Genomic DNA, 18,279 nt, shown 5'->3' with positions numbered 1-18,279 from the left:
TATAGACTCATCGACGTATAGTACATAAAGGAGTACCGTAGAGCGCCGTCGGGCGAAAATTATTCGATACAACTAATCGTGATAATTGAATATAACATGTACACCTCTATGCGTATAATATACCTGATTGCTAGTAATTCGAGTTATAATTGCAATGTGCAATCATCGAACCAATTAAATGCAACAGCCCCAATTCAAAATGAATTTTATGTATTATATATACACACACAAAACACTCGTATATTTATATGTATGCTCTCGTGAAAGTGTGAGGCGAAAATCAATTGCTAAAAAGCGCCAAGTATTTGTGAGCGTTTAAAGCTTTTAGTTAATCAAACATATCAAAAAGTGATTTGTACGAGATGAATCCATGTTCACATCATCGAGCTTTCGTTCAAGTATTGAACTTTTAATATATATCATGGGAGCTAATTAACAACGGTCCACGTTTTATGTGATAGTAGAGTAGGAATTTTATGGTACACGCGACATAGTATTATTATATCTGCTCTTAAAACTGATGCGCATATACATGTGCCAAGAAATGAAATGGAAACTAAGTATGTCTAAAAACCCACAAATTTAGCCCTATAGGGCTATTGCTAATAGATCATTCCTTATATTTTTATAGGTCTATGAAAGCTCAGATGGATTTTCATTTACTTCTTTCTGGGGTGAGTATGATATAGTATATTTTTCAACGGGTGCAGCTATGAATTTTTAGCAAAACGAAGGATTAATATTTATTTAAATATATTAAAAAAGATTTAAATAATGCTTATTCGTCTAAAATTCAATCTTGAAATACCTCAAAAAAGAAGAAATACAAAAAAAAAATCAAAAAATGAAGATGTTTGTATCCTTTAAATAGGTCTACATTGTAATATGTTCTTTCGAAGACCAAAATACTGTTTTTCATCGATTAATTGTTTTACCAATTTGTAGAACAGTGGAGACATTTTGGATATGAAGATGAAAGATATGAACAACTTTCTTTATACTTCCTATATACTTTTTTTCAATTTTAAGAGGTTATAAAAAAGGTTTTAAGTTATAAATATGATTTTTGACATAAAATTTGTGTTTCTCAACAAATTATACATAAAAAATATCTTTTTAAAAATTATCTCATACTCTCTCCAGAAAAGCCGAATAAATTATAATAAATGAAAATACAATTTTGAGCCTTTGAAGATGAAAAAAGAATGGACCAAACCTTTTCTCTCTAGGTGCATTTTAGTACTTTTACAGCGATTTACAAATTTAGTGATTTGACATAATTCTGCCGCGCCACGCGGCACTGGGAGAGTTGACGTTAAATGCCACATATATTGATGTAGAAGCTTTTTGTGCTAAAGCGAGCAACAGTAGCTAAGTTTTGTATATATGAGGGCGAGTTAAGCAGTAGTGGCAGTGATGCAAAACATTTTCGAATACGCAATTAACGCTCCGCTTTTATAACAAGCTTCACCCTCAATCTCTTTCTCTATTACGCGTGGATTATCTGTGAGCTTGCAAATGCGTGAATGTATGCAGTCAACTAGCTCCACAGTTTTAGTGTGCAAGTACTGTATGCTCACCAGTAAATATACAACGTTTAAGTTAAGATTTCCTACTTTTTTTATTCGATTAGAACTTGCGCACTGTACTTTTATTTATTTTTTATTAATTTTTCCAAAACGTCATTATGAATAAAAGTCATTTAAATAGTACAAACAATCAATGTACCAAAATGTTGTAGCATTTTATCGATCAAGTATTCAAGTCATTTTTTTCGTTGGCAAATGTTTCAACCATCAGATGCCTAACGACAATATAAACGTCTCAGTCTAATTAATTCGTTTGATAAATTTTCTCTCTTTCCCTCGTTCTCTCTCGCTCTCTACAAACTCAACGCTAACAGGCGAGAGTTAGCGCGCCCCGAATTGAAAATCAATTCCAACAAGCGTATCGTTTTCGTACAGACTAGTTTATACGTCTGCTACGATATATATAAATACAGGCGTATATACATCTATATAAGCGCACAGCCATGTAGTTGCTGAAAAGGCCAATTACTGTAAGAGCTATACCACCTAGACGCGTACACACGCAATTATTGCCTCCCGTTCCATGCCGACGTGATATGAATATAAATGTATAAAATCCAATGCAAGTATACGCAAGCACATAAAATTCAATAACATATCAACGAAAATCTGAGCGAGCTTTTACGAGCTTACTTCTAAATACAATAACGTTTCGATTGCGTTCTCTTCGATTGATAAGAATCAATCGCTTACAATTAGTGTAGCTGATATTGTTAAAGAATCAATCGCTTACAATTAGTGTAGCTGATATTGTTAAAAATACTGGAAAATGATATTTTCCGCGGTAATTATAACATTTGCCGGAGCGTAAGCTTGGATAATACATAGTCTAAAAAGCCGCACGGTTATCGTGGCGCGTTTTTTCCTCTCCATGCAATGTTTCCTCGACGACGGCAATAATAATAATAACGAGCTATAGGGATATCCATTGCGGTTCTGTCATCTCTATAGATAGTTATATACATAGATAGACGACAAGCACGAGGACAATGTGGGAGCAGAAGAGGGAGACAAGCAGCGAGCGAGGCTTTAACGTTGACGAGATTCTCTCTCTTTCTCTCTCCTCGGTGGTATTTCAATGTTGTTAATCGAGAGGCGAGCAACGGATTGATGATCGGCCTTTCGCTTGCGGGGAAGGAGCGGCTCGGGCGGGCGAGCGAGCAGGGCGAGGCACGCCAGCGTGTATAACTAATTGAATGCTCCCTTTTTCGTCGTCGTCGTCGTCGTCGTCGTCGTCGTTGGCAATGGTAGCGGTAGTATAGAGTGCGGCATTAGCCCGCACGAGTAGAGAAAGCGAGAGAAAGAGAAGGAGAGAGAATTGCGAACGGCCGAGGGAGAAAGAGAATCGGCTAATGATACGCAGTTAAGCGTGACGACGAGCTGTGATACTATGGCGCACACTTTCGCGCATTATTTATCATTCTCGGCATTCTCGGGCTTCGCAAAAGCAGAGTACTACTGCGTGCGCTTCACAATCGTTTGTTACATTATCGAGATCAAATCTTTTTTTTTCTTTTATCTTCTCTCTCTCTTTCTTTCTTTTTCTCTTTTTTTCTGCCGACGCATTTCAGCACGCTTTATTCATTTAAAAGCTCGGAGTTTATATATTCAGCAAAACTTTGAAAACTTGGGTCACGATCGTTAATTTTATTTGAAGGATAATTTAGAGAAACAGCTAAAATACTGGTCCGTATTTGGAGGAAAAATAACGTGCAGTTTAAAGCAATTGAGGCACATTACGCGTGGAAGCATCGAGCCCTTATAAAGATGGAGCATTACATGGACGTATTATTCGTGCGTATATTATACATAGTGAGAAAGAGAAAGAGAGAGAGAGAGAGAGAGAGACGAAGCATATCAGAGGGCACAGTGTAACAAAGCATCAAGATCGTATACGAGAGCCGTGGCATTACGCACACATAGACATTATAATCCAGACTAGAGTCGCACACACACGTATTCTCTGTAGGCGCGTCTTATATGTAGGCACATAATAGGCTGCGCAAAGGCCGCATATTCGCTACAATCCTGATTATATACGTCGGTCATGTGTGTAGCTGTACATGTGTGTGTGTTTGTGTGTGTATATATAGGGGTATTATATGACGATGGGCAACGACAACGACGCGGACGACGACGACGATGAACACGAGAAGAGAACGATGCTTGGCAAAGAAGTTAACACCCTCTTGGTCGATTGGGTCGAGCGCAATTAGAGGAACGAGAAGCGCTCCTCAGAGCATACATATACACACAGAGGCGAGCGAAGCAGCAGCCGAGCTGCTCCAATCGCTCAGCCATTGAGTAAGATAGATAGTATAGCGAGTCGAGGAATAGGCTCCTTATTAAACGAGCCCTGAATGTTTGATATCGAGATGGAGTTGGCTTGGCTGTAAGAACAGCGGGGATGCGAGAGAGAGAGAGAGAGAGAAGAGCTGCAGCAGCAGCAGCAATGGTAGAGCAGGAAGGGGAGCTGTCGAGAGTAGTGAGCTTTTATCGGGCAAAGAGATCGATAGCTTTACGGCGCTGTTGCTGCTGCTCCTACAGCCAGTGCTATGCCAGCGCTGCTCTCGGAGTAAGCAAGTTACGTGCTTCAACACACAGATGGACACGGTCGTGTATAGCAACGCGTCAAGTATATAGCTCGCCGGCCTTTGAACGCCTGAGCAACGCGCGAGCTTTATGAACAAATAAGTGTGGGTGTGCAGAGGCTAGAGGCCAGAGCACAACCCGCTTAGAGTCGACACTTGCTGCGCTCACTGCTATACGTGTATATAAAGCGTAAATGCGGTCCGTGTGTGTGTGTGTGTGTGCGTAAGCGCACGAGCCAACCTAGTACATAATGTATATGGTGGGGAAAGGAACAGTTGCTCTCGTGGCGCGCGCTCGACGTATACATACGTTGACTCGGCGAATGTAATAGGGTGAATGCGAATGTTTCCTCGTTCGCAACTCGAGCTTTGTGACTGTACACTGTACAGGCCTCTGTGTATGCGGATGATGCATTTAGCCAACCAAAATCGACTCGCTTCAACTCAGCAGTTTGCTCTCTTTCCATAAAGCTCTATAGCATTGCACTGCACGCTTATGCTCGCACACGCAGACTCTGACGGAGCAAGATTCATCGATTTAGTACCTGCCCCGCATATATATGTAGCATATATCAAGAGCTATGAGCACCCGATGTACACATATATTATCGTCAAAGAGCAAGGGCCAGCCTGCAGAGAGAAAATCCACCTTACTGTGCTTTTGTGTATTCTCGCGCCGCATGAGAGAATGGGAGAGAAACAGGGAGAAGGAGCATCGGTCGAGCTTTAATCGTACTTAAATTGTGCCGATGCCACAGAATTGTACGCTGAACGGCGATGCAATCGTCGACTCGAGCTGGGCTTGGAATAAATGGCTATGGAGTGGAAAGTAAGGTGTAGGGATAAGGAGAAAGAGTATAAAGCAAAACGAGCAATATAGCTCGGGTCGGATAGCTTGCGTTGCTGCTGCTCTATATTATAGCGTTTGAAAACGAAGGAAGGAGAAACGAGGGGCTGGGTGGGAAGACGTTAAGAGGCAGAAGCTTGCATGGCAGCCGAAGCAGCGCAAGCTCTCAACCATTAGCGCTCTCAACTTTATACCCTCTATATCCTATACAAGCCGCCGTCGAGGCTGCCGACGCAGCTCGGCTCGGCTAGCTCGAGCTCGCGCTTAGTTTATGAACCTGTGGCTTCGGTAAACTTCACGCTTCTCTCTCTCTCTCGCTCTACGCTACTCTATACTCTTCGCCCTTGCACGCCAGAGGGACATAGCCGAGTCTAAGGGAAGATATCAAGTGCACGCCTTATATTCCACATGTATATATAGCCGAGAGAAAGAGAATGTTGGAGCTTTCAATTCTCTCTCAGCTTGTGAAAATTTTTCATCCATTTCCTCGTTCTGCTTCTGCCACTGCTACCGATGTCGCTGTTGAAGCTGTTAAAAAGAGACGAGGGAAAAAGATGGTATAGAGGAGCGAGAGAGAGAGCGGCCATTATATCAAAGCGGAGAAATGCGAGGTTATGAGCTGTGGAATTTAAAGAATTCGATCTAGATTGTTTCGCTGCCAGTGCCTATCATTTGTCCTGCTATACCAAGTATGAAAATAATTGTGCAGCCAATTTCAATATCGAGGCTGATATTCGATACCCGATACAGACTTGCGCCGTCGGAGCTGTGGCGGCTTTCGATGAAAATCATGAATCAGTTCGGATATATAATAATAGTCAGTTTACGACGAAACGTTGCGCATCGAAATTTTCCTCTCCTGCCCGAGCCGTATCCAAGCGTGTTTATCATATTATAATAGCGCAGCGATTGTTAAATGATTCCGCATAGCCCATTAGCGCCCAGCCGGACACTTTTTTCAACTGAACTTTAGGCAAAAATCTTTACTATTCAGAATTTTGCTAAAAATTAACGAGTTCATGTATCTAACGGGAAATTTAATGCCCTTTTCGAATATGGCTTCAAAATTAATCTTAAAATTATTGTTCAAAAGTTATAAACAATTGAACAAAAAAAAACACGAATTGAAAAAAAAAAAATTGTCTTCAACTCGAATTTTAAAACAGAAACAGGCTTGATACTTAGGTCCCGAGCACATTAAAGGTGTCCATGGGATGTAAACTGAAAATCCCAATATCCATAATATCGAAATTGGACATTTTTCATAAAAAAATGGCGCTTCGTAGAAAAAAGACCGTATATGAGCTAAACCAATTTTTTTACGTGACAAGGATGCATTTAGGAAGAAAAGTTTTATAGAAAAAGTTCTTAGAATTGTTCAAAGAACAACCCTGAATTTTTTCAGAATTTTTGGTGAAAATTTTTGAATTTTCGGAAAATGATGAAATCCAAAAAATCCAAAATTATTCGAAAAATTCAAAAATTTTCACCAAAAATTCTGAAAAAATTCAGGGTTGTTCTTTAAACAATTCTAAGAACTTTTTCTATAAAACTTTTTTTCCTAAATGCATCCTTGTCACGTAAAAAAATTGGTTTAGCTCATATACGGTCTTTTTTCTACGAAGCGCCATTTTTTTATGAAAAATGTCCAATTTCGATGTTATGGATATTGGGATTTTCAGTTTACATCCCATGGACACCTTTAATGTGCTCGGGACCTAAGTATCAAGCCTGTTTCTGTTTTAAAATTCGAGTTGAAGACAATTTTTTTTTTTTCAATTCGTGTTTTTTTTGTTCAATTGTTTATAACTTTTGAACAATAATTTTAAGATTAATTTTGAAGCCATATTCGAAAAGGGCATTAAATTTCCCGTTAGATACATAAACTCGTTAATTTTTAGCAAAATTCTGAATAGTAAAGATTTTTGCCTAAAGTTCAGTTGAAAAAAGTGTCCGGCTGGGCGCTAATGGGATAGGTAGTGAAAATTAACTGGCAGCCGTGGCGCTTGTAAGCAAGTACATGCAGGACGCGCTATCAAACGACGATACGTTGCAGTGGTAAGTTATTATAGATGTGCCAGCTCGTGCAGCCGAGAAAAGGATGGATGTCGGGAGTGGGGATCGAGGCAAGCGGTGAGCTTTCAGAGGAGTAGCAGCGGAGAAGGGGTAGACGAGAGCTGCTGCTTTCGCTTTGCTGCGCGTGCTGCAGTGCACAGTGTACCCAAGCTCGATATATATATACACGCATATATATTCGGGCCAAGCCACTACTGCACGCGCTATTAAGAATTAACGACACCACAGATGCGCTCTTGGATGCCGAGGCCGCGCTCGCTCACCTCCATTCGGCCGTGTACAACATGCAAGACGGCGGCAAGCGGGGGGGGATCCAGAAGCCATTGATAGGCTTCATAATTGATAGGCGTAGGTACGAACGCGGTCTAATTTACATGGGGCAACTCGCTGCGAAACTGCGCACAAGCCCTCGACTGTTTCCGCTGCCATATTTACAAGCTCGATGCGATCTTTTTTACGCTTGCAAAATGAGGCACGATTTGGTCAGCGCTCGATTATATCGTATTACGTATATACGTGCTGCACGTGATGGAGCGAGCGCGACCCGAACGAACTAATAATATAAACTGGCCATGCTTATGGCGTACGCCCAGCGGAGGCTATCAATTTTCTCAGAACATTAAGCCTTTACTCGAGAGAGTGTGCGAGTGAGAAAGAGGCGAAGCTTATAGATGCTGCTACATGAATATAATATACTCGTTCAAAGTGTCTCGGCGCTACGGTCGAAAATTATGCTATGCACTCGGGCCGCGCGGAGGCTCGTTACCGCATCGCGGCGCACATCGTCGCGCGCCGATTCGCTGTTTCGCAAATAGTTCGGCTCGCTCGAGCATTATTACGTATACGTGTAAGGGACGCCCCGCAGCTCGTCGACTGACGACGCCGCCGCCACCGCAGTCGCCTTACTCGCGCACAAATTGCTAAAGCGTTAAGCGCGCGCAAGCGAGCGTCTATCTCTCTCTCTCTCCTTCTACGTATACGTTTGCCAGAGCTTGTTCGCCTCTCTTTCCTCGGCGAGCGGAGCTGCTCTACAGCTTGTACGTATATAGGAAGACGCTGGCTGCTGCGCGAATGCGGCGCGTACAGATCTCGACTATTTCAAAGAGCTTTAACGAGTGAGAGTGTTGTCTAGAGAAACGCGAGAGCAAAGAGCCTCACACAGACAAAGGGCACGGCGATGCGCCGGCGCGAAACACCCGGAGACAGACGCTTATACCTACATATATATACAACGGAGCGTAGCTTATAGCTATCTGCTCTGCGCACACAACGCTAGAGACGCTATTAAAGCTTGCTGCTCTCGCTATGTAGCTCGAGTGCTCAGCAGGAGACTCGATCCGTCCGACGACGTGTATATATATCTTTGCGCTCGTGTGCTTGATTTCTCGCACTCCCAGCCGTATGCCAGCTAAACGTCTCGGTGTGTCTGCGCGTGTGTTTATGCTTGCCTCGCGCCTATCGACGCGATTAGCTTTAAATTTCTCGCAATTAAATCGTCGCGTTTTCGATGTGCTCGCGCGCCTCCTATAAAGAGTCAAGTGTAGGATTGCAAAGAAGCGCTCGACTCAACGTTTCCGAGAGCCTCGTTTTACGTTCCCTACTTCCATCGCTTCGCTCGCTTTGCTCTCGCCTTCGTAACTGCTGCTGCTGCCGCCGCCGCTACTGCAAACGTCGCTCTTTTTTAGCAATTCAGCCACACACACTTTTTTGTCCTACACGGCTATATTATACGCACGCTCACATGCACACGTACGCCAGTCAGCTCCGAGTACTCTCATATTAGCCGCGTTGAAAACTTTAAGTCGCGAGAAGAGCAGGCGCAAAAAACGCCGAGTGAATTAGCCTGTTATTACGCCCGAGTTAGGGTGTACTCGGAGCGAGTTACGGACGAGCGTCGGGCGATGGATTTATTTTCAGCGACAACGAGCGTAGATGACAAACGTTTGTCGTTTTCGTTTCGTTTCTTTTCTTTTCTTTACCTCTTCTTTTTCAATCTTCTATGCTCTCAGCCATCGTTTATACGCCTCGTAAGAACTGATTACCAAATAAATGATTTTTATCTTTCCAATTTTTTCCTTGCGTTTGTCAACTAATATTATACCTAATCGCGAGCTTGACGAAAAATTGATCGACTGGATTTTTCCCCTCCAGAAACGGAACCTACCATACGCGAGAAGAAACGCTTTATGTGCAGCTAGTTGTTTGCATGAAATTTCCGTTTGATGTTCTACTGACGTGATAGAGAAAAAGAGCGAGACAAATGTTGCGTACTCACTCACCGAGTCTCATATTGTAAGAACATTAGTCACTCAGTCGAGTCTGAGCACGCGAAACTTTTTTTTCCAGATGTGCTATAAAGTAGCAATTTTTCATTTTTCGACAAACGTTTAGCTAAAAGACTGCACCGAGGAACAGTATACGAGTTTGCAGCATCGGAAAGGTTTACCTTTGAAAGTATGTTCGCGCTCGATTGACTTAAAAAACACTTTACGAGTCTGCAAATCAAGAAATTAATTTAAACGGGCTCTAATACCGCTAGCTGCTGTGGCTTGTGTATACAAAGGCAACGGAAAGCAAAAATATTATTGACACTCGCTCGAGTCTTTGGAGTACTTTGAAGAGTAATAAGTCGATGCTTTTTTCCCTTCTGGGCGCAAGTGACTCTCTTTGCTTTTCTCTTGTATATGTACATTTCTTTTTTTCAAACGCACGTCTAATTATATATTCACGAGAGCAAAATTTTGGATTTAATTCGCATATACTATTGCGTTGATTACGAATTTGCGAGCTTTAGAGCGTATGAAAGCTTTTGTACGCGTAGCGGGACTCAGCACAGGCGTATTAACGTCAAAATTTGCTAAATTTAATGCAAAAATACCACTTACTTTTGGCTCTCTCGGAAGCTTTGAACTTTTCGTTGAGCTGCCGGGCCGTCGCCGACAGCATCTCCGCTGCACTTTGTCCATTGTGAGGAAACGGTATGTGATAATGCGTAGCGAACGCGTACGGCGAAAGCGACTCGTGATGTGGCGGTGGCTCGCGGAACTGTTGAGCCACCGCCGCCACCGACACTGCCACCGTGGCTTTTGTCGTCGAGGTCGTCGTCGTCGTCGTCGTCGACGCCGTTGTCAAACGAGTCGGACTGCCGTTGCCACTGCCAACGAAGCCACCTGCTGAGAATGCCGAGGATGCCCTCGGCGATGGACTCGGTGTTCTGCGAGTACTCGTGGATAAATTTAGCGGTCGGTCGTCCGAGTTCTCCTCGGAACCGAGGCCACCCTGGTAACTGTTAACCATCGGCGCGATGGGGTTCGTATAGCCCATTGCCGAAGCTGGAGATGCCATCGGTGACGCTGGACTCGGTGTGCATGGTGGCGATGTTAAACTACCCTATTTTATCGGTAAACACAAAAAATCAATTTCAATAACTATTTTAGACAAATGACTCTTGATTATTAATGATTAAAGGATTTCAACACTATCATATTTGGTGGACTATAATATACTAAACAGTAAAAAATTTAGCAGGCATTAAAGTTATTGCTTAGTTGAACAGCAATGAAAAATGTTCTCAAGTTTCATGGGCTATGTGATGGGTCATGGTTAAGAATTCAAGTGTTTGAGAGAAAACGGTGCGAAAGCATCGGAGCTATATATTGATATTCATATCAAGTCCATCTAACGCGATAATGAAGATGGAATTATAATTGGCAATAAAGATTATGCTATAAAAATTCAAGCCAAAGCAGTTCTTTCAACTGTCACAACGCAAGGTTTAGTTAAGTAAACAATGATCACGTTAGTTACAAACTCATCCACTGGATAAGGTTACTGGCTCAAAGTGTTACACCCCTTCTTCACTCAACAACCCAAGAATCCAGCTTCTATTCGGTCCTTAATTTGTTTACATTTTTGACAGATGACTGCCGCCAAAAATCTGACGTTACTTTTAGTTACTGTTAGAACATGATAATGTGCATTATTATAATATTAATTCTATGTGAGAATTGTCATAGAATTCGATGAAATATTCGATGAAAAATCACTTCTTTCGTAGTACACTACTGTAAATAACAAGAAAATTAGGTGCAGGTCAGCCCACCAGACTATGTGTTTTTTTAAATAAACATAAGTTTGTTGAAACATTTACCATCCTAAAACGAGCTTTTTTCTTTACGAATGAACTTGGCAAACCAAGAAATTTTATTCGGTAGCGAAAGGGTATTTTTATGTATCGATTCTTTAAAAACAAATATCTAGAGTCATGGTCGTCTCGACTGTTCCAGTTTCTTCAACGATTAATAAATTAAGAATGTTATAATTTTAGCGTTAGAAAGTATCGATTGACCGGTTTAAGATCTGAGTTAATAGAAATTATTTTTTGGAATCTCCAAGTTGTAACAACAGATCGGAAATTGCATTAATACACCTGCTGCGATCAAGTGAACACTCGATGCACGGGATAAAGCGGAACAAAGCTCTCATGTTTTTAGTCTTAAATTGTGCTGAGAGAATTTATCAGATCTCCGCTTGCCCTTGACCTACTTAAGGTAGGCAAGCTTTAAGAAGACAACAAGATGAGCTAATTTTAGAAGTTTCACTGTGAAAAAGAAAAATCGCATGTCAAACAAATCTTGATGTTCATATATCGAGACTACTAATCGCTTTTTGTGACATATTTCTCCACAATTTAGCATACTAATTAATGAGTTTAGACTCTAGCGAATCCGATAATTTACTTGGCGAAAAAAACGATTGTTACGCTGTATGAGTCAGAGTTGTTTTTTCCTTGAATTGGAATAGATTATTCAGTTGTTTAGTTATTAATGATCTGTTTTAATATTGATTTCAGTAGTACGGACTGTATGAATTTTCGCTAGGTAAATTTTACATCATCGAAGCTTTTGCTGCAATTGATCCAGTACAAAACTTATTTTCACGACATTAAAAATTGATTATATGAAACCGGAGTTGTTGAGGAATATTCATATAAAACTTTAATTCATGTTTATTTATGATTTAAGTGGAAATCAAGTTTAATTTTTCGAAGACCAACATGCGCGTACATGCCGCAGAGTCTGCTCTCGTTTTTTGCGAATACATTTTGTTCTTGAGGATTAACTTAATGAAAAAGAAAATTTCAATGTCGAGCGCTAATCCAGTCATTATATTAACTTCAATAATCGATCGAGGCACAAGGCAGAGTTTAATGCTCATTGACCGGATACGTAATCGGAAAGCACAATTAACTTTATGCATGCGCATATTAATGCGAAAATAGTATATTTTGTAACAAGTGCGCGAAGCAGTTGACTCATTCAGGAGTTGTTTTCACCCGAGCGTAGCGAGGGTGCGAAGACTCCAGATTGAGTAAACTTCCTCGCGGACTAGTTGCAAATGATATTTTTTAACCCTGCTTGCAAGAAACTAGTGTTTTCTGACGCTTTATGGTTAGAAAACTCGTGTTTTGTGCACGCAGAGTTAAAAATGCATAATTAATTATTAATTCTCGAGAAATCATTTTCCCGGCGTCACGAACAAGTATTGAGATCTGAGATCGATATATATATAGGTATAGTAAACACATGGGACACTCGGATCATCGACAGCCATGTTTTTAGATAAATAGGTATATAACCCATGTTAGAACTCGGATCATCTGGTGTTAGGCCCACCTCCATATCAGATATCCCAATACTCATAAGTAAGACTATCATAACCGATATCTATTTCTCGTCACAGAGAGGTAAACGCAAATAAGTACATTTTATTGCTCTTACATTCTCTTTCTTTCTCTCTTTGTGAAAGCTAATCGTGGTGCGCAAGCAGGCGCACATCGGGCAGGGTGTATCACACTGTTGGTGCGATGAGCCATGGGTAATTTGATTAATAAATAGCGCAGCTTATAAATAACATCCATGACACGAATCGAAAGATAAAGACAACAATACAGAGCAAGAGAGCGAAGCTTTTTATGTGCGCAGCATTTCATCTTTATCATCTATGTACAAATATGACCGATTCCCTTTAAAAAGAAGAATTTGATGTCAAGAAAAACTTATCCCAAAATATATCCCAATAAAGCATATCCCAAAATTTTATTAGAATTCTCGGTACCGTCGATTTGTCAGAAGCTCGAAGACATCATTTTTTCGAAATTCATACTTGTTGCGAATATTTAAAAATGCCCCAGTTTGATCCCGGATGATTATAAGGAACAAGAGTCAGAGTGGTTTTTTACTTTTCAAAATTATTAAAAAAAATGCTCCATAACGATCTAAGCAGTTACGAATCTTATAACCATATAAAGGAAAACAAAAAAATGAAAAATTTAATCGAGAATTCTCCAGAAGCTTTCTGATAATGTCAACTACTACTATCTAAAATGTTGTAATAGTTTGATCTTATTTACGAATACGAAAACTCCAAGAGAAAAAAGTCCGAAGAGGTCATAATAGCAGAAAATAGGTAAAAAATAGCTTTGAAAGTTTTTATAATTCTTCCTAAAAAAGTAAAAATCACTTGCAGAACTTTGGTTACGAAGTCATTCCGAGATGAGCTAGGAATTTTTGAATAATTACAAATATTAGAAATTTATGAAAAGTGCCTACTTTGGGCCTGTGAACGGGGATCATGAGAGATTCCCGAAAATTCTAATGAAATTTGGGAACTTATATGACATCACAAATAATTTTTTCGCAATTGCGGAAAAAAATTGTCAAGCCATTCGGTTTCACTGAGAATCAGCCATATATATTTGTTGAATTCGCAGTCAGTCAGTCGAGTATTTATCTGGAAAGTTAAGATCTCTCGGCAGCGTCGGAAGGGTTGGTCCAAGTCGACTCGGCGCTAACAATAGAGAGAGAGAGCGAAACGTCGACAATCGCCCTTTAGTTGTGAGTAGCCTAGATGCCTATTAGCATATCAATATATAAGCCCCGAATCGTCGTGCATGCTTACGACGCTATACGGGTGCGTATGTACATAAGGCAAGAGAGAAACAAAGCGACACATACTGCACCAGCACGACGGACTCTCCACGCGACTTTGTATCTGTATTGTCGGTGTATATATATGTGTGTGTGTGTGTTCGAGTATAGTGGGTGTTACAATATAGCAGCAGCGACGTCTCAGATATCAAACGCACATCATGCATAATGCAGACAACGACTAATAGTCGAAAGCGAGAAACTAACAGTGTGCACAGAAGCCGGTGAATGAGCGGGCAGGGGCGAGTAGACGGGCAAAGGCGCCCTGAGCAGGGGACTCGTCGTGCTGAATCGTCTCGGGGTCGGGACCAGCAGCTTGCCCTGCGTCCTGCCGTTGTTGTTGTTCGTGTTGTTGTTGTTGTTGTTGTTGTTGTTGCTCCAGCCGAGGATGTCGCTGATGCGGTGGGCCGTTGGCGTTCGCGGCGGCGGCGCGTACACGTGCTCGTGCCACGAGGTAACGCTTCGACGCGGCGCCATCGCCCGCGCGCCGACCTCTCCGCTGCCACCCTTGTCCTGGCGATGATGCAGCTGGTGATGCCGCGTCTGATGCTGATGATGGTGCTGACGATGATGATTGTGATGCCGATGGTTATGATGATGATTGTCTTTGGTCAGGGATACGTCCGCCTCGTCGGACTCAGCGTCCGACGGCATCTTGAGGAAGCTACCGTCGCCGATCGCCGACTGTGTTGGATGCTGGAGCACTTGTGCCATAAACGCTGACTGCTTGTGATTGCTTGATTATCGCGACTGAGGATGCAAGCCCCGATGCAGTTGCGAGCAATGATTCACGCATCAGACCGACTTGAGCATTGTAAAACAACATAAGCAGTAGCAACAGGAGTTTCACTCAGGTAGTTTAGTTTTATTTTGTCTCTTGCCTTTGTCGTTGAGAGTAAGGCTGTAACAAATTTAATCCATAATTAGTGCTTATCTAGGGGTATAATCAGCCTGCTGCGCTGCCAAGCAGTTCACTTATTTGATTGTTATTGATACACCGTTAAAGAATGTATAAAATCAGGTCATTAATCGATTCATTTATAACTGTATGCTAGTCTTCTTTAAATTATTAAAGTATAAATATAAAGACAATTATAAGAACATTAAGTTGACTATTTAGATAGAAAAGTCCCGGATCGTGAATTTTGATATTGATCTAAATTTCGGCACCCTCTTAACTAGAATTAACAAGACAATGAGCACACCTTTCGTTCGATTACACGTCGATCAGATGGCTGCAGCATCGAGCCTATCGAGCACTGGTCGAGTCAACTCTTTGTTATATCGTCCTTTTAAACGGCTCACTTACACCGAAGTAAAACGACGATGAGCAGCTTACAGGCCATAGGCGTACGTCCAGCCGAGCGCGTGAATAAATTCACTTAAAGCGGGAAGCGCATCACTTTGATGAGCTTCCGATGCCGCTGGTCGTCGTCGTTCTTTGATCTGCTTTGAATGCGAAAACGTGCGTCTTGGAGCGCGTTGAGATCGATAGTGAGCCGTCGCGAGCTGCTCCCCTCGTCGTCGTCGACTCCGTCGTCGAAACTAAAGCACAGTCCGGGAAGCACATCATTTCCTCCGTCATCGTCGGGCTCATTAGCAGGCGTCGTAGTGGACAATTGGCCGCGCGCGAGTCCATTACCGAGTCAGCTACGGCATAGTGGCAGTGGAAGCACGCAGCACAATACGCACGCACGCACACCCGCACATACACGAACAAGTGCACGACTATTACAACGGCACACGGCACACTTATATTACATATACATGCAGAGCTCGACGATTTAATATTATCAACGGAGAATCGTCGTCGTCGTCGTTACTATAATGCAAACTGACACACGGACTAGACTCAATCTATGCAGGCGCGTGCTTAACCGGAAGGAAGGGAAGAGCGAGTGAAGCGAGCGAGCGAGACAACGGCTGGCATATGCACACTTAGATATACTTAAACTATGAGCATAGTACTGCTGGATGTCACACACACACGCGATTCACTTTTCGCTAATCGTACGTAGCGAATGAGAGAGCATAAACGTGTAGCCGGCTAACTGCTCTCGCACACAATTACTCCCTTGACTAGTCGTTCGGCTCCGACTAATTCGAGCTCTCTTTATTTTCACTCGTGATCACTAACTGCTTGCCCGTCTCTCTGCCTTTTCTTTCGGCTCGCACTCCCCCAACAGGTGTCACATATATGTATACACGATCGAAGCACGGCACGCACACGTTTCTGTATACGTCGATGTTCAGCGAGGAAAAGGCAGAGATACACACAAGGAGCAAGAAAAAGCTCGTCTCGTCGAGAGCTTGCGGAAAAATTCTGCCGAGCTTTTCAATGCGACACAAATATCGAATCGTTTCTGCAAGCTCTGCTGTCGGTGTTGTGTGCGATTAGTGCGTATGTGTGTGTGTATGCGACGCGACGACTGGATGATTGGAACAGTTTCCTGTGTGCCCAGTTTGCGTTGCAGAATGAGCAAGTAGAGACGGAATTACGAGTGCGAGCGAGAGAGAAAGTTATGTACGATTGCGATGCGACGTGCTGCGGACGAGTCTCGTTTACGTCTGCGCCAGAATCGCTCTGCGTGTCGTTTCTCTGCTTTCCTCCCTCTCTCAACTTTCTCAGTCATAAATATAGGTACATATATGTTGGTGTGTATATACGTATATAGCATGCAGGCTGCACGAGCTGATTCTGACTGTGACTCGCCTACTCTGGCTCGTCCGTCGTCGTCGTCGTATATATGTATTATTGCCAGTGCTTAACTGCTCGTTTCCGTGTTTCGCCAACTATACAAGTTCGCTCAAGCTAGGATGATGTGTCGCTGATGCAGCTGCTATGCCGTATTATTGCTGCCCACGCACATTCGCCGCTGCCACTCGCAAGCACATATTTATCGTACATGTGCCGCTGCTGTTGCCACGGCTATACAGAGAAAGATATTACGCAGAGAGCAAGAAAGCGAGCTTGCGCAAAATCACTTAAAATACACCACATTTGTACTCGCGAGAGAGGCAAAGTTCAGCGAGCTTTTAATAGATCATATATAGTTTATAAAAGCGATCGCGATGCAAACTAGTCGACGTACGAAGTTGCGAGCTATGCTAGTTGAGCGAACTGGCACTGCGTATACACTAGCGAGGCTGCTGACGAGAACGGCAAGCACGTGCGCAGCGAGTTGACACAATGCACGAGAAATCCAGCGGCCGCTCTCACGCGTCTTTCTCTCTCCATAGCCACCGTAGCAGGCGGCCGAGCACCTACGACTAGAGCTTAACGCTCTGCACTGTACTGCACTCGTCGATGCGCAAAAGAAGCGGTGGCAGTAGCAGCACCGGTTATAGTGGCAGTAGCAGTCGGAGTGGTAGTACCTGGAGGGGAGAGAGAAAAGGAGAGAGAGAGAGAGAGAGAGAGCACACTAGCACGTGGTGATGCGGTAAAAGCTCGAGTTCTCTCCGCTCGGGCTAATACTGATCGTAGCCAATTCAATCTGACAAGTATAGCATAGACACTTGACACGCTCTACACCTGTACACGCTCGCACTCGAGATACGTGATTTACGCAGATGACAGTCCTAGTCGATGTCTTTGTACTCAGCTAAAAGCTCGCATATATAATTTTGCACGGTATAAAAGCACCCATCGCACGTAATGTATAATAGAGAGCGTGCTGCAGAGCTCTTACGAGCGATTCCGTCGACGCCCGTACGCTGACTGATTGTCGACACGGCAGCATCGCTGAACGGCGGGCCGAGCGAGCGAGAGAAAGAAAGATTTAAGCTGTACGTACTATACATATTGCCGAAACTCGCCTGCGCGCGCGTGTGTGTGTATGCCTGTACTCGGTTATCGTGAGCATAGATATATAGCTTGCAGTGGCTGCGCCAGTACCCGCTCGGCACTTTAACAGGCGAAAATAGGGAAGCTGTATGTATGTATGTACGCCTGCACCGACGCGCTACAGACCGCTTTATGTGCGTGTGTTTGTGCGCGATGATGGCAGATCTAGAGAGTTACTGCGCTGCTCTGGTGGGGAGAGCCCAACACACACACACAAACTGCTCTCTCTCTCACTCTCTCTGTTTCTCTCTGGTTTGCGGGGGTGGCAGGCAGACTGCTCTGCGCAGCGATGCTGATTTCAACGCGATCGAGCACGCGCGCAGCTTTCCTAGCAATACGCTTA

General features: G+C 42.9%; 1 protein-coding gene across 1 annotated transcript in view; it reads right to left on the bottom strand.

Annotated features, from left to right (window-relative positions):
- The window catches only part of LOC106659383 (homeobox protein Hmx), a 38,234-nt gene extending 20,442 nt beyond the window's left edge, over positions 1-17,792 (bottom strand). Inside the window, exons 1-3 of the mRNA XM_014381927.2 lie at positions 15,298-17,792; positions 14,300-14,993; positions 9,989-10,493 (exon numbers count right to left, since the gene is read on the bottom strand). Of these exons, the coding sequence (XP_014237413.1) occupies positions 9,989-10,493; positions 14,300-14,806 (1,012 nt within the window). The 5' untranslated portion in view covers positions 14,807-14,993; positions 15,298-17,792. The remainder of the gene's footprint in view (positions 1-9,988; positions 10,494-14,299; positions 14,994-15,297) is intronic.
- Between the last annotated feature and the right edge of the window lie 487 nt (positions 17,793-18,279).

Source organism: Trichogramma pretiosum, unplaced genomic scaffold (assembly GCF_000599845.2).
Source record: "Trichogramma pretiosum strain Unisexual culture from Peru unplaced genomic scaffold, Tpre_2.0 scaffold16, whole genome shotgun sequence".
NCBI lineage: Eukaryota > Metazoa > Arthropoda > Insecta > Hymenoptera > Trichogrammatidae > Trichogramma > Trichogramma pretiosum.
Note: the sequence above shows the minus strand (reverse complement) of the source record. Positions and strands in the feature narration are given on the sequence as shown.